Below are 14,703 nucleotides of genomic sequence, written 5' to 3'. Positions count from 1 at the left end.
AAGTCTGTAACGTTTATAGACAAATTAGTAAACTGTTTCAATGGCTATTACGCATTCCAGATTTATCTGTTTATGTTTTCTTTCACCACAGAGCTGGCATGTTTTAAGATACACCTTAACGCTTCTCCCTCTCCCGACCTCTAGCTCTCTACAGTGAAAACAGATCTTTACTCGGTTATTTCAACATTTCCCCCCTCCATTTCTGAGGTGCACACCTGCACATTTACATAACTGATGTAAGACATCACGTTTTCCCACCTGAATACTGGAGTATCCTAGTGAAACAAAAGAATAAACTAACAAAGCAAGGCAAAACTGTCCCATGTCCTTTATTACTCTTGCCCTGCACTCAAAATTCCTGTAGGAAAACTTTTGCATAAGCAAGCAAGTGACTTTTTAATGGACTAGTCAAATCTTTTTCACTAACAAACCTACTCCAAAGAAGACCCATAAACCTCAAATGACATGCATTTATAACTAAAAACCACAGTGGTTTTAGGCACATTAGCAGAAGAACTACACCACAACAGAAAATTAGTGTATTCTGCATGTATACCACCAGCTGTAAAGAATCAAAAATAACTAGATCAGTTTGGCAGTTACTGGGTAGCAGTTTGTCTTCATTGTTACCAACAGTTAATATCACTATATAACAAATATACTGCTCTGTTAGATTTAGAAGACATAATCTAAAGATACTTTAATTCAAACTTCTTTTCTCACCTTCCTTTTTGTTCTAGAGCATCTTACACTGCTCCTACTCCCCTCTTATTTCTATCTGTACATCCTGCTTTCTCAGGATGTTATGTCACCTTTCTGGATGAGTATTTATTAGATGCTGTTTACACCAAACTGAATTTTGTGTCTTAGCTCCATCACTTTATTGTTATATTTAATAAATGTTATGCTGTTAGTTCTTCTAACACAACAATCAAATGTTGTTCACCTGTATTATTCACCATATCACCTGTGGCTTACTTTACAACTTTAGGCCTGATATTACTTACCGATTCTTTTTCAACAATTCTGTTCAGCATGACAACTGCTTTGGTTTGTTGTTGCCATACCATTAGCCAAAAATGACAACATGTATTAGGCAGTGGACCCTGTGTAATAAGAAAAAGAAAAAAAAGGGTGTGAGAATGTATACACAAAGCAGTGTTTGAACACAGTTAATAGTTCACTGTGCAAAACAGGAAAAAGTCTTCCTCTGAAAAGTTTAAACAAATTATTAGTAGAACGATAGACATGACAGGCAAGAAAGTAACCACACTGCATAGATCATTCCAGTACTTAAAAGCTGGTTGTGGTAGGTTTTTTTAAAACAAACAAACAAACCCAAAAAAACATACCACAGAAAAACAAAAACCAAACCAAACAACAAAACAGTAAGAACTCAGGGATGTTTCAGTTTGGGCATCAATACTATTGTGCTGTTAGAACAAAAGCTACTGCAGGCATGCTCAGAAGGTACACAATGAAATAAGAGGTAAAATTCTTGTTGCAACTTATTTCCAAAAGAAGTGAAGAAAAGAGCAAGAAGTACTTTAAAAAGCTTTATATGCGGTAAATTATTCATACTTAAATATTCCCTTTAGCTTTTTCTTAAAATATAAAATAATATGTTCACAAGTAGCTCAAATAGGCACTTAGTATGAGACATGCATAATTCACAGAGACAAGGAACCACCCAAATACAAATCACAACTGCACAAACCCCCCTCCCCCAGAGTCTCAATCCCCATAATAACCTAGTAATCGGTACTACTCACCTGTGTTAAAATATAGTATCTCTGGGCTTCTTCTATGACTACTAGGCTGGCATTGATATAGTCATTCTCAGCGTTCTGCAGTTTTACACGACTATGATCATCTAAAATTCAAAGAAAATTAAGAATTAATGATGCATCCATCTTGATGAATACTCTTTAACAGGCAAGTTTAGGTCTGACAAGCAATTAGAATTAAATTCTGCAGTACTAACCAAATGGCAAACTACAAATATACGTGAAACTAATTTCTCACGTAACTTTGATAACTGCTTGTCTCATTCTCCCCTCAGCATTCCCATCAGAGTAATTTCAGGCAGCTATTAATAGAAGCATCTCAGAAAACTAGAATACTCAGTTTTCTTTAAAAAAACAACCAAACAAAACAACCTTCCCGCACATACCAAAAGATGCTCACAGCCATCCCTCAACAGTTGCATTTCCTTGGTACAATAGCACCACAACACACACCAGGCAGCACTCTGTCCTATCACACCACATCACTCCACTGCATTGTCTCCTTTCGGTTCAGAATTCCGAGATTTTTGGTGAAATGAAGTTTCATAGGTCGAGATAGAATCATAAAGTTAACTCACACAGCTAAAAATAAATAAATAAATAAAATCTACTTAAAATAATTCAAACCAAGCTTTGATCAATTTAATTTTCCCTATAATTTATTAGTACTATACAAAAAATTTAAAAATAATAAAGAAGGATCATATGCAAAAATGTACCTATTTAACAGATCTTCCAATTAAACGAAGCCTAATCTAATTACAGTTTCAGTCTCTCACGATTACACAGGTAAGACAGAAGATTCCCCTATTTATGGCAGAGGCAAACAGAGGGCTCCGTTTAAAATTCTAACGTTAATATGAGAAAGATTATCAGACTGTCATACTAAAACACTGCATAATAAAAAGTCGCAGTAGCTGTTCCTAGAACCTTTTAGTATCTGATTTATCACCCTCTAGGAGACATTTAGGTAATGACATTCACAGTAAGTAATCCTTCAGGCATTTATTAGAACTGTATTAAATAAACAGCATTTTTAGCTTAAAATTTGTACACAACTGCATGCCAGGAAATGCAATCCAAGTGACTGCAAGATCCCTGAAGCTCAACTGCCTAGACAGACTGTTTATGAGAAGAGTAAATAAAAAATGGCAAACTAAAATGAGTTTACGAGACTTCAACACATTTCAGGAAAAGATTCCATAAATGAACTGACAGAGCAGAGAGTGAATTATGGTGCAACGCCAGTTTTTAACCTATGTTCGCCTAGTCTAACCCACAAAACTCATTCAGGGTACAGACCGATGGCACAGCTGCTGTTAAAATTAAAATGTCAGTTCACTTTTCCCTCTCCCATCCCCACACCAAAAGGCTAACTTCCTTTTAACAAACATCTTGAGAAATGCACAAAATCCATGGTTTTGACATGAGCAACTACCAAGTATCACATCCAGTGCAGCTATGATAGCTGAACTCGGATTAAGTCCTTGTATCACAGCCAGTGTATACAGTGCAAGGCTTATCTAAGAAATCCACGAATATGAACCCAGACAGGCAAAAAGCTGATGGGAATCAAAAAATAGTTACTGAATTAGACGCTCGTTCTACAGACTGCTTATATGATTTTACAAATACTTTCCATATGTTTGGAAACATGGGAAAAGTACAGTTACTAGGTCTTGATCTGCTTTCATGTTCTCCCTCATCTATCTGCTATTGGCAACTGTCGAAGAGGATCTTGCTGAATTCAAGGAAAGATGACAACAGTAAATTACTACTTTTTTTTTATTTTTCCTGAAGGACTTATATTTGGGGTTGTTATCCTACCTCGTTTAGCTGCTAGCTTTTATATGCAGTCACGTACAAACTTGCAGAGAACAGAAATATGCTGCAAACCTATTTTTAATATAAAAGTATGAGAAAGTTACTTATTTAGTCTACTTATTAGAAGTTTTGATTAGCATTCCAGCTGTAAGGCAACATGATCTTGACTTTCAGGATTATTAAAACAATTTATGATACATCTGTATGAAGAAAAAGATGTTATCAAAGCTAAGAGACAGTAAAATTAAGACATACCTATATTTTAAAGTAAAATAGATCTTCTTGTATTATTTTGTTTGGATAGGAAAGTGTTACTTTTTCCTTTCACGTATCACTTTATCTGAAATGTTTCTACTGGAGAGAAACCAAGACCTTTGTAAATATTACATGTCATTTGCCAACAGGAAAAACTTAAGATCTTGTTATAGTAAATCACACATACCGGTACTAGTGTTCTCGGAAAGATGACGTAAGCAAGTACTGTTAACAGTTTAATCACCCAGCAGCAGCTGCTGTATTGCTGCCAGTAGGAGATAACTGCCGAGGTCCTAATGAGGTTTCCTACTGTAATCCTTATACACGTTTTCAGGCTTATTTTACCCTTCTTACAAATTTTACTTTGTAAACATGACAAATAAAATTCTGGAAGTTTTTTTAAAAGCCCCTTTAACAACTAATTCTATGCACAGACAGGCTCCCTTCTCCTCCCCAACTAACACAGAGCTGATCCCACAAATACACTGGCATACACTCCACAGGACAAAGAAAGCCACTGGAATATATTGATTTCCCTTCTTTCAAGGGAAAAGATTCCTAAAGGACACAATGACCTAGAAACCTCATTCAAGCCCTGGCTTGCTCTTCTGAATTAAATGAAGCCAGCCAACTTTTGACAGTGAGTTAGCTGTAACATATTTCCCGTATATAAATAACTTCCAGTTACAAAATACTTTAGATTTATATGAATGATAAACCTATCTTAAATCTTATCTTACAGATTTATCTTAAGCATTTCCATGCCCACAACAGCTAAAATATAGTACTCATTTTCTGAAGTGCTAATTCCCCTATTTCAACAAACCATACAGCCCAAAAAGGAAGTGGAAACCTTAAAAATGCTTCTCATTCTGGCTCCTGCACTAAGAAAACTACTCCCAGAACAACCCTGTCTGAAATAAGCAAACTGTTATTACCCACTTCAAGCGAAACCCTGTCCCACTGATATCACTGACAACACTCCTCGTGTCCCAAATAAGGTCAATACTTCACATTACAAATCAATTTGCCCACTCTCTGCTAAAAAAGAAAATGACATATGCAGTTAAAACTGAGATATGAAACGTCTGGCATTTTACAACATACAGTTCTTGCAGCTGGTTAACGAAAGGTTTTTATTTGAAAACAACTCCTTCAAGAAGTGAAACCACTGTATAACTTAAAAATTATCTTTTATCCAAGAGATGCCTCTGGCTCCCCAAATATAGAGCTATTAACAACAAAGGAGGGTGAAATGCTACTTAGTGGATTAAAGAAAGTCATAAATAAAACATGTGGCCATAAGCCATGCCAGTGACCCAGTCTGACCCTTTCCCGCCTACCAGCAAATCCCCTTCATTTCACTAATCTAAATCTAGTCTATCTGAGCTGTTAAATTATTCAAATCACAATACTCTCTTGCTAGACTTAGAGTCTCAAATTTCAGAGGTAGCCTAAGGCAAAGGAAAGGCAAAGTGACTTTTCCGCACCCTGTCACTGGTTGTACGCAATGAATTGGCATCATATCAATCATGGCCTAGCTTGTAACTAAAATGTATTCATACTGAAATATATCCATAACTACTGCACAGGATCCTTACGCTTACAAGCAGGACTCTGGAAAAAAAACTTAAGATACAACAGCGTTCAGATCAGTATGTGCTGTAAAATTTTCCCCAACCCCAAGAAAGAAGTATCTCCAAAAGCAGCATGTCGAGTTTATTTATACCATGTTTCTGGTAACGAAACATTTTAGAGAATCATTAGGTAACATCATAAAAATCAATCTCAGCTTCTAATATGGACAACAAGAAGAGCAGTAGGCTTATTTTGGATAGAACATTTCCCTGTTCTGAGCACATACACTTCCATCACAGGACAGAAAGGGAACATTTTTGCAATGATAATTAATCAGCACTATATGCAAAACCATCCACATCAGCTCAAACTCTGTTCCCTGTAAAGCACAATACTCTTCACATTCCTCTCTCCTAGTACATACTCTATGACAAGTGTAAGCCAATGCTTGAAAGGGCCAACACAAAGTCTACTAATGGCCACAGGAAGAAAACAAAAGAAATCACTGCCTCTTTAAGATCCTCCAACAGCAACATGATCTATTGAGCGAAAATGTTCAGATGACCTACGGTATTGGGCTACACAAGTTAGAAAGGAAGACTAAAGATAAAACTGTGTAAACCCCCCATCTACCCTCCAAAAGCAAAAGCAAAGAAAAAAAAATCCTGCCAACTTTGCCAAGGGGATTTCCTTCTTGACTCTAAATCTGGGAACCCAGTAAGCAGATCTCTAAAGGTGTTTACAGTCAATCTGAGACACTAGACTCCTCTGATATCAACTAAGGATAAGATTTAGAAGGGAAGTAGTAACAGAAATCTTAGAGCTTCATTAAACTTATCAATAAAGAATAATAACCTCACAAGTTATTTTCCTCTTAACAGTGTTTTCTGAGAAATGGTTTCATCTGTCAGGAAATGACTGGCTGTCAAACCAAACCTATTTCAGATTAACTTCCTGTTTCAATAGTACTACATAGCCAAAATATTCCTCTCCCTATTCTAGACTAATACCAAACTGTTATTTTTTTTGGCTAGGCAGTAACTCTTGAGGGCTTTTACCCAACCAAACTTATGCACAGCATAGCTCCTTAGCCAACAAAACTGGACACTAACAAAAATATTTATGAAACCAGAGACAATGTGAAACTCAACTGTAATGGGCAAAGATGATTAGCATTTCCCAGCTAACAGAAATCAACTTTTACCTAGAAATGCATGTAACGGACGCAAGTTGGTTTCAGTGTACCTGTCCTGTGTGTTATGGTTGAAATGTGGCAAACCAACTCGAAGCATTTTTTCCTGCACTTGTAATTGACATCTTTTCCGTAAGAGAATAATCTTTGCATTTCCTCTTGCAGCCATACCACCTCAGATGTTAGCCTGGCTTGGCTGCTATGTAGATTAACAAGCCGTTTTCTCACTGCTAGTGAGAAATAAAATATTTTCATCAAATTATGTTTTACATCTTACAATATGTTTAAGTAGCTAGATCTTAAAAGTTTAACTACTAATTCTGAAGGCCTTTGACTATCAGAGAATATTAGTATTATCACTCGTTTTTTATTTAAACGCTATTAAAGAGCAGTGAAATTTGCAAAGTGAAGAACCAAGATGTTAAGACTGTGTAAGACTGAGTTGTCTAACATTTCTGCAACACCAGTTCCTTGCACACATGCACCACGATTAGATGTGTTCACCACACTCTTAACCCAGCTGCTCTGAAATTTAGGTATTGCTATCTTGGAATGTTATTTATTATATATTCGCTTCCAGGTCTCTTTCTCCTCCCAACTCTCACCATCATTACAGATACAATTATGAGCCATATTTGAAAACACAGTAATTCAACAGGAATTAGTTCAGTGTTCTACACCGTTCTCATATAGCCTTGCTCCTAGTACCCAATGCTGCAGGCTATCTTGGTGGCCCAATTTAAACCTTCCTTCTGTCATAAATGCTAAAAACTGAGACATGTCTCAAAGTTCACCATCTTAGTTCAGTCATGTTATACTTCATGTCAACCGGCATGTAATGACTCTAACCCCTTCCTGAGCCCAACTACTACTTCAAGACTAGATTTTATCTAACTGTCTCTCTGCTCTTGCACGGGGTCCAGGGATTAATACAATCACATAATTATTTACCTCCTGACTAAAGAAGCATTTCAGAAGCAGGCTTTGCTGTGATCACGCAGAGGTGTTCAGTGCTCTTCACTATTCTAAAAGGCATGACATGATTAAAGAAAGTTTTGAACTCCAAAAAACTACAGGAGATGAATACAACTCACACCCCTAAGGTATTATCGCAGGCATTATCAGATGCTACTTAAATAAGACAATGTCTTTATTTATTTATTTTAGAAACACTCTTTTTAAAACGAAAGAAAAACCACAAATATGTTGAAGGTAAGCTGCTATTCTCCTTGCAGTAGTGCCCAAGATATGAAGTCTATGGATTGGAGAAATGGTAAATGCACGAACACAGCTTCCGCCACAGAATTTGTACAGGATATTGGATGCAGGAATAGAACTTGGGTCTCGTGGGTTCAAATCCAATTTCCTGCCTTCTCTTCTTACAAACCCCATCCTGATTTAGGTATGAAACAGAAAGTGAATAAAACATGATCTGCTTTACCACCGGTAAGATGCTAATGCTGTGTTGTAAGAGGACAGCAAAGCTGGGACACGTGAGTACCTCTGCATAAATCAAAGGTCCAGCAGAGGCCTGTCTCCCTTTGCTGAGCATACAGCAGAAGTTAGTACGCCTTGACTAACTTGAGGCATCTTCTTCAGAGCTGTACAGTTCTCAAACAGACGATACTGGGGAATGCCATGCAGACACAGCAAAGAGGCTGTGCACTGAACTCTGAAGTTCATTTTCATCAGAGTGCAGTATTGAGATTCAGCGTTAAGCCAGACTGGATCCATTTGGCGCAAATACACTGTGCAAGTTAGCAGCCTGGGAGCAGCGGAACGAGCAGCACGCAGTGCTGCATCTGATCAGCATGACTCAACCCGAGACCCCTTCCGTGTAATTTTGAGAAGTGCTATGCACATGCTGTTACCACAACTTTCAACTGGAAACAAGGAGTTCAGCACTTCTCCAAATCTTACCATAGGTATTCAGATTAGGCTCTCAAACAAAAAGCCCCAATACACCAGCAACCCTTCAAAAATTCTAGATCCAGTAACAAGGCGGCTTTTCTGAGCCTTCGGCGCTCTGGGAAACTTCATACTAAAGAACACACAAACCTTTAACCTATTCCAACTTCAGTGTTTTGTAGAAAAATTAAGGCTGTACTGAATTTCTTTTCCTAGTCCTTTTGAAAATGATTTGATGGATTTCTCCAGCTATAACTACATATTGGTAATCTTTTGCTCACATGTATTTTTATAACCATTTTGGATTACGGCTTCTAAAGTAAAAGCTGTTGAAAAAAAGTCCACAATGCATCAGTAGCAAAGAAGCTGGGGAAAAAAAAAGAGCTGTCTTCACCTGAGATATAAGATCATTATGTCACAAAGACCATTTTACAGCAGTTAGTAAAATACAAAGCACTCCACACCATATCTGCTTGCATTGAGAAAATTAAAGAACAGGTCCATGCATACATTCTTCTGAACTTACAAAAATAACAAAATCTCAAGTATTTTTTAAAGCAACAGTGGAAACCCAGTGGCATTTATCCACACAATCTTGCAGATGTGCAGAATGACTTAGCCCAAAAAGAAACTGCGTTAGTCAAGGCTTATTAACTCAATTTCTGTGCTCAGCAGATGTTGATTGTTTTAATGCCAGATGAAGCAATATTAAACAAATTTTCTTTATGAGAAAAATACCTTTAAAGTATTACTTTGCAGCTCACGAACATTTACCTATATACTAATAACTATGATTTGTAATCATCTCTCATGTATCATTCAGCACAATGAGTTTAACCAGCAGACCCTTCTCCCTCCTGTTTTACACATTTGTGTGTGTGTTACAAAAAACAGATTAATCATAGGATACATGCCTACAGAAATAAACAAAATACAAAACCTACAGTGACCATGATTTATTAGCTACGGTGTTTAAAAGCAAACTGGGTAAGTAAAAAGTCTAGAAAATTTACTGCAATAATTACAGAAGAGATACTTACACGGACTAACGTCTCTGTATCTGTTTCGATTTCTGTTTTCTGGATATTTTGCAACTCTATGAGGGTAGTCACTGGACTTGTGTCGAATTTCCTTTAAAAGAAAAAAATGCAATTTACTTACAGCCCATAAGCTGATTAAGGCTAGTGTTCTACACATCCTATTGTAAGATGTTCAAGCTTATTAATTAATCAAGGTTATTAATAATTAACATTTTAAAACTAAACTTTACTACACCTAGTGTTATTTTCACTCAGAAAACGTGTGCTTCATTCTTGGCCAAGCTCTTGCCATTTAGATCTGCCCACACTTGGCTAACACCAGTGAACTAACATAAGCACAACTTGGTAAGCAACTGATGCAGCACGAACAAAGCGTGAAAAAAACCCAGATATTTATTATGCTTAGAGTTCACCTCAGACTCACATGTTATCTCCCACATTAGTAAAAGACTCAGATAGACAGAACTAGCTCCTTTACACCAACTGGCAGCATAAATCCCCACAAAGATAACTGAACTAGTTAAGGACTTTATGGCTGCTGTTAACAGCCACAAGATTATTGTTGGTGGTTTGATGGTTCAACCCATATAGCTGTAGTTAAACACGATTCAATATGAAGGAACAATTCTAGACTCACAAATATCAATATGAAATCACAGCCTGCTTCTCCCCAGGCATTAACAGAAACCTGTCAATATTCTGCATTCGGGAGATATTCAAACATACTCATTTACATGCTATTTTAAAAAGCACACAGTTCACATATTCTGAATGGTCAGTTTTATTATTTTTTTTTTGCCTCTGAGCATATCTTTTCCATAACTTCACTAAGAGATACACATTTACCTTATCCAGACAACTGAAAACACTAAAGCTAAAGTGCCACTGATGAGCAGCCTCCAATGAACTGAACGATCCCTTTATATCTCTATATTGATGCCATCTCAGCAGACATGTTGTACGATATAGAACTGACAATATTTTACTTTGAATTCTCCTTTTGTTTTTAGATGATGTTGCTACATGTTATCATTATGTCCCAAAGAGCATCTAAACCTCTCTTTACAACTAAGCATTCTTCAGTATTCTCTGTTTCCGCAGCCTTCTATGTCTTCTCAAACTTTCCAAATAGTCTATATATTGCTAGACAATGAACACAGACAAAAAGCACTTTGGTGGAAATCACGTACGTACGGAAGCTCCATCTGGTGTGTAACATTACTTAAGCACAGTGCCAACGTGTAAAGAAACTAAACCACGAAGAGAAGCAGTAACTGTCAAGCACCATTGCTGTACATACTTGTATAAAAATGTCCTGACCTATTAGACAATCACGTTTTTTATTTTGATATAGCATGAACTTGTCCTTTCCTCTAGCTTAGATGGCTTACAAGCTTTGGGAGAAACCGCACGCACATTGAATAAATGCATCCCGCAGGCATTCACAACCAAGTTCCCACAAAATGTAAATTTTGTATTACTCCATAACAGGATATAACATATTTTGGTTTTAAGAGCACTGGCAGCCTTTGTGCACAGAAACAGACCTGTAATTTGGTCAAGAAACGTTGAAACAGCTAGAAAAACTACTACAGTGATGGGGCAGGGGGCTTACTAAAAAGAATTAAACCTAAGGAAGTTTAATGACTAGTTCTAATATCAGTTTTTCCACATACGATCCAGCCATCACAAAATGGGGAAACAAACCAGGTGACAGATGTAACATAAGGCATATTACACAGAAAAGGCATACTACAAGAAAAACTTGCATCAAAAAGAAAAGTGAAAATCAGTATTATTTATTCAGTCATTAATTCAGATTGGACAGGAGCTCTGGAAGTCAGCATAAATATTCCAAGGTTCATAGAATTTTACCATAAGTCTTGGCAAATTCATGGAACTGAAGGGCAAATATACAAAACTGGTCTCAGAAAGAAGAATAAAAAAACCTAATACCCAACTTTTTTTTTTCTTCAGAGAAACATTTCTCACTGCAAGTGTGTGTGTTTTTTATACAACACTATCATAGGAAAATACCTTCCTAAAAAAAAACTGAATATAAAAGCAAGTAGTCAGCAATTAAGAATATTTTCTACAAGTTTGTGCTATTTAAAAGCATCACTTGCTGTTCTCCCTTTACTTTTTAAGCAGGTCTATATTTTCTGATTTTAGTATAAAACAAATGCGTTAACTCTCTGAGAAAATCCTATGTTTGCAAAATCTACAAAATCGGAAAGACATAAAATTCTAATACGAAAAACTTTATTAAAAATGTAAGACACAGCTGTAATAAAATTAGGAAATCCATATGCAAAGTTTAGGAGACAATTTTCTCTTCAGTTTACTTCTCCAAGCATAATGACTTGCCAAAGCTAACTTACTTGTTCAGTCTGGATATACCAGATGTAATGTGTGTGTGTGTACTTTTTTATGGCATGAACAATACTGGTTGCAGAATTCTTCCCATACACTTTTATCTCATCAATTTAGCACAGTTTATTTCCACTATCCCTTGTTAAGTTCAAACCAAAGTTCAGTACCATAATACATGCATAGAGATAATATACTTGAAATATACACATGCATCTATCACATACACCATTAATTTAAAGGGCGCCTACAAAAAAGCTGGAGAGGGACTTTATACAAGGGCATGTAGTGATAGGACAAGGGGTAATGGCTTTAAACTGAAAGAAGGTAGATTTAGAGTAGATATCAGGAAGAAATTCTTTCCTGTGAGGGTGGTGAGACATAGGAACAGCCCACGGAAGTTGTGGATGCCCCATCCCTGGAAGCGTTCAAGGCCAGGCTGGATGGGGTTTGAGCAGCCTGGTCTGGTGGGAGGTGTCCCTGCCCATGATCTTTAAGGTCCCTTCCAACCCAAACCATTCTGTGATTCTAATTTAACAGAGAAAAAGCACAACAAAGTTAGTAAAAAGAATTTCCCTTTGGGGTTGGTTTTCCTCGTTTGTGAAAGAGCACTGTAAAATACATACTGGCTCAATCAACTGCTTTAATATTATAAACTTATACATAAAGCCCATTTTATGGAACTGACCCAAAGACCACCGCTGCTCCAGCTCCCAACCGGTGTTGTTTCTAGAGAAAAAGGCTAACTCGTGTGTTTCTGAGCTGGTCTCCTGTAGAGGCCAAGCATGCCAAGGCAGCGGGTAACGGGAGGGCGAGCGGCTGCCTGAGGAACCGCGGCCGAGCCGCGAACCCAGAGGCGATGGCGAGTCCCGGCCAGACCCGCGTTACCGGGTATAACTTTCCGCTCCGCCCGGGAACGGCGAGGAGCTCACCCCCGTCCAGCTCACACCACCCCGCTTAGCTCCAACCCTCCGCCGCCCGCAACCGGCCCAGAGGCCGCCGGCGCATGCGCAGCGCGCCGCCCCCTCCCGAGGAGCCGCGGCGGCCGCCGGCCGGGAGCATGCGCGGCTCCCGCCCGCAGTTTCGCTGCCTGCACCTGAAAGCGAGTCGTGGCCCAGCGACTTCCGCTCCCCGCTGAGGCGGCGGCGAGTACCGGCAACGGGGCGCTGCCGGCCGGCGGCCCTCTCCCCGCCCGCCCGCACTCCCGTCCGGCGCCAGCCCCCTCTGCTCACCAGATAACGCGCCTGCCAGTCGTTGGTGGCATCGATCTCCTGGAACTCCCGCTCGATGATGGCGGACATGGCGGCGGCGGCGGCGGTGGCGACCAGAGCGCGAGCCCGTGGGGAGGCCGGCTCGCTGCCGGCCCCTCGCACGCTGCCCACCACAGGGGAGCAGCGAGCACGCTCCGCCCCGCCGCTACTGCCGCCGCCGCGCGCGCACATACGCTCGCAGCGGGTCCCGCGGCCGCCGGCGCCGGGCGCATGCGCGGCCCTCGGCTCCGCCCACCCGCGGGCGGGAGAGACCACGCCCCCCGGGGAGGAGGGGAGCACCTGGGGTGACGTCAGGGGGGGCAGGGGCCGCCCTCAGGTGGTTCGGCCCGGGTTGGGCGGCGGCTGCAAGGCGCTTCTCCGCGGCGCCTCAGGTGGCTGCAAGGCGGCGAATGCCGGCAAGGCTCGCCGCCTCGACAGCAGGAACGCGGCGAGGCGGAACGCAGCAGCCCCCGGCGGTCACAGAACCACAGAATGGTGTGGGTTGGAAGGGACCTTAAGGATCATCTAGTTCCAACCCCCCTGCCATGGGCAGGGACATCTCCCACTCAAAGCCCCATCCAGCCTGCCCTTGAACAACTTCCCCGGGCAACCCGTTCCAGTGATCGCTTCAGAGAGAAATCCCTAAGGAAATCGCTCCCGCAAAACGCTCCGCGAAGCTCAAGGTCAAGCGAAGGGTTTAGCGAGCACTGCGGTTTCCCGAGCGGCAGGGAAATCCCGCCCTACGGCTCGGCCTCATGCAGCAGCGCCCGTCGGGCCAGGCGAGCTGCGCTTCGCACCTCGGCGCGGATTTTCCCGTGTAACGTGCGGCCGGTTTGAAAACGCCCGGCGGTAATTAGTGCCGCACGGGAGGAAAAGAGGTTAAAGCGCCGGGCTCCCTCCTCGCGCCGCAGCGACAGCCCTGCCCTTGGCCACGCCGCCTCCTCTCCGGACGTGACTCCGGGCCTTCACCAAGCGGGAGGTTTCACCGGGAACGTTTTTATCCGCCCCCCCGCCGCGCCCCAGCCGTTCCCCTCAGTTCCCCGGCTCTGCCGCCCCTGACGGTAAGCCCCGCCCCTTTGCCGGTTAGCCCCGCCCCCCCCCCCCCCCCCCCGAGCGCCCCCTGGCGGTTAGCCCCGCCCCGCGCTGCCGCCTCCAGCTGCGGCGCCCGTCGCCTGTGGTGCGGCAGCCGGGCCCCCTCAGCCTCGGGTCCCCACAGAGTGCCCCGTCACCGGGGCACCTTGTACAGGCGACCTGCTGCCACCGTGATAACCAACTGCGCGGTTCTGACCCTGCTGCCACCGCGCCTCCCCGCTGTGGCGCCGGGCTGGGCCTCGGGGTGATTTCTAAGAAGCACTTCAGTAGTGTGCGGTGAGGAGGAAAGGTCGGCAGAGTGAGGCGCTCACACCGTTAGGGTGCCAGTGCCATTACGTCAGTGAGCTGCTGACAGGGTAGCGTGCCAGCTGCCTTTAAACAGCGTGGTGTGAAGGCCGCAGTAGCGT

General features: G+C 41.5%; 1 protein-coding gene across 3 annotated transcripts in view; it reads right to left on the bottom strand.

Annotated features, from left to right (window-relative positions):
• The window catches only part of PTPN2 (protein tyrosine phosphatase non-receptor type 2), a 34,511-nt gene extending 20,243 nt beyond the window's left edge, over positions 1–14,268 (bottom strand). The window contains exons 1-4 of one of the 3 annotated variants that reach the window (XM_063326488.1): positions 13,187–14,268; positions 9,585–9,675; positions 1,773–1,873; positions 1,008–1,106 (exon numbers count right to left, since the gene is read on the bottom strand). In XM_063326488.1, the coding sequence (XP_063182558.1) occupies positions 1,008–1,106; positions 1,773–1,873; positions 9,585–9,675; positions 13,187–13,396 (501 nt within the window). In that variant the 5' untranslated portion in view covers positions 13,397–14,268. The remainder of the gene's footprint in view (positions 1–1,007; positions 1,107–1,772; positions 1,874–9,584; positions 9,676–13,186) is intronic. The other 2 variants (XM_063326486.1, XM_063326487.1) reach the window with 2 other exon arrangements.
• Between the last annotated feature and the right edge of the window lie 435 nt (positions 14,269–14,703).

The sequence above is a fragment of the Chroicocephalus ridibundus genome, chromosome 2 (assembly GCF_963924245.1).
Source record: "Chroicocephalus ridibundus chromosome 2, bChrRid1.1, whole genome shotgun sequence".
Classification (NCBI taxonomy): Eukaryota; Metazoa; Chordata; class Aves; order Charadriiformes; family Laridae; genus Chroicocephalus; species Chroicocephalus ridibundus.
This window is presented reverse-complemented; position numbering and strand designations above follow the sequence as displayed.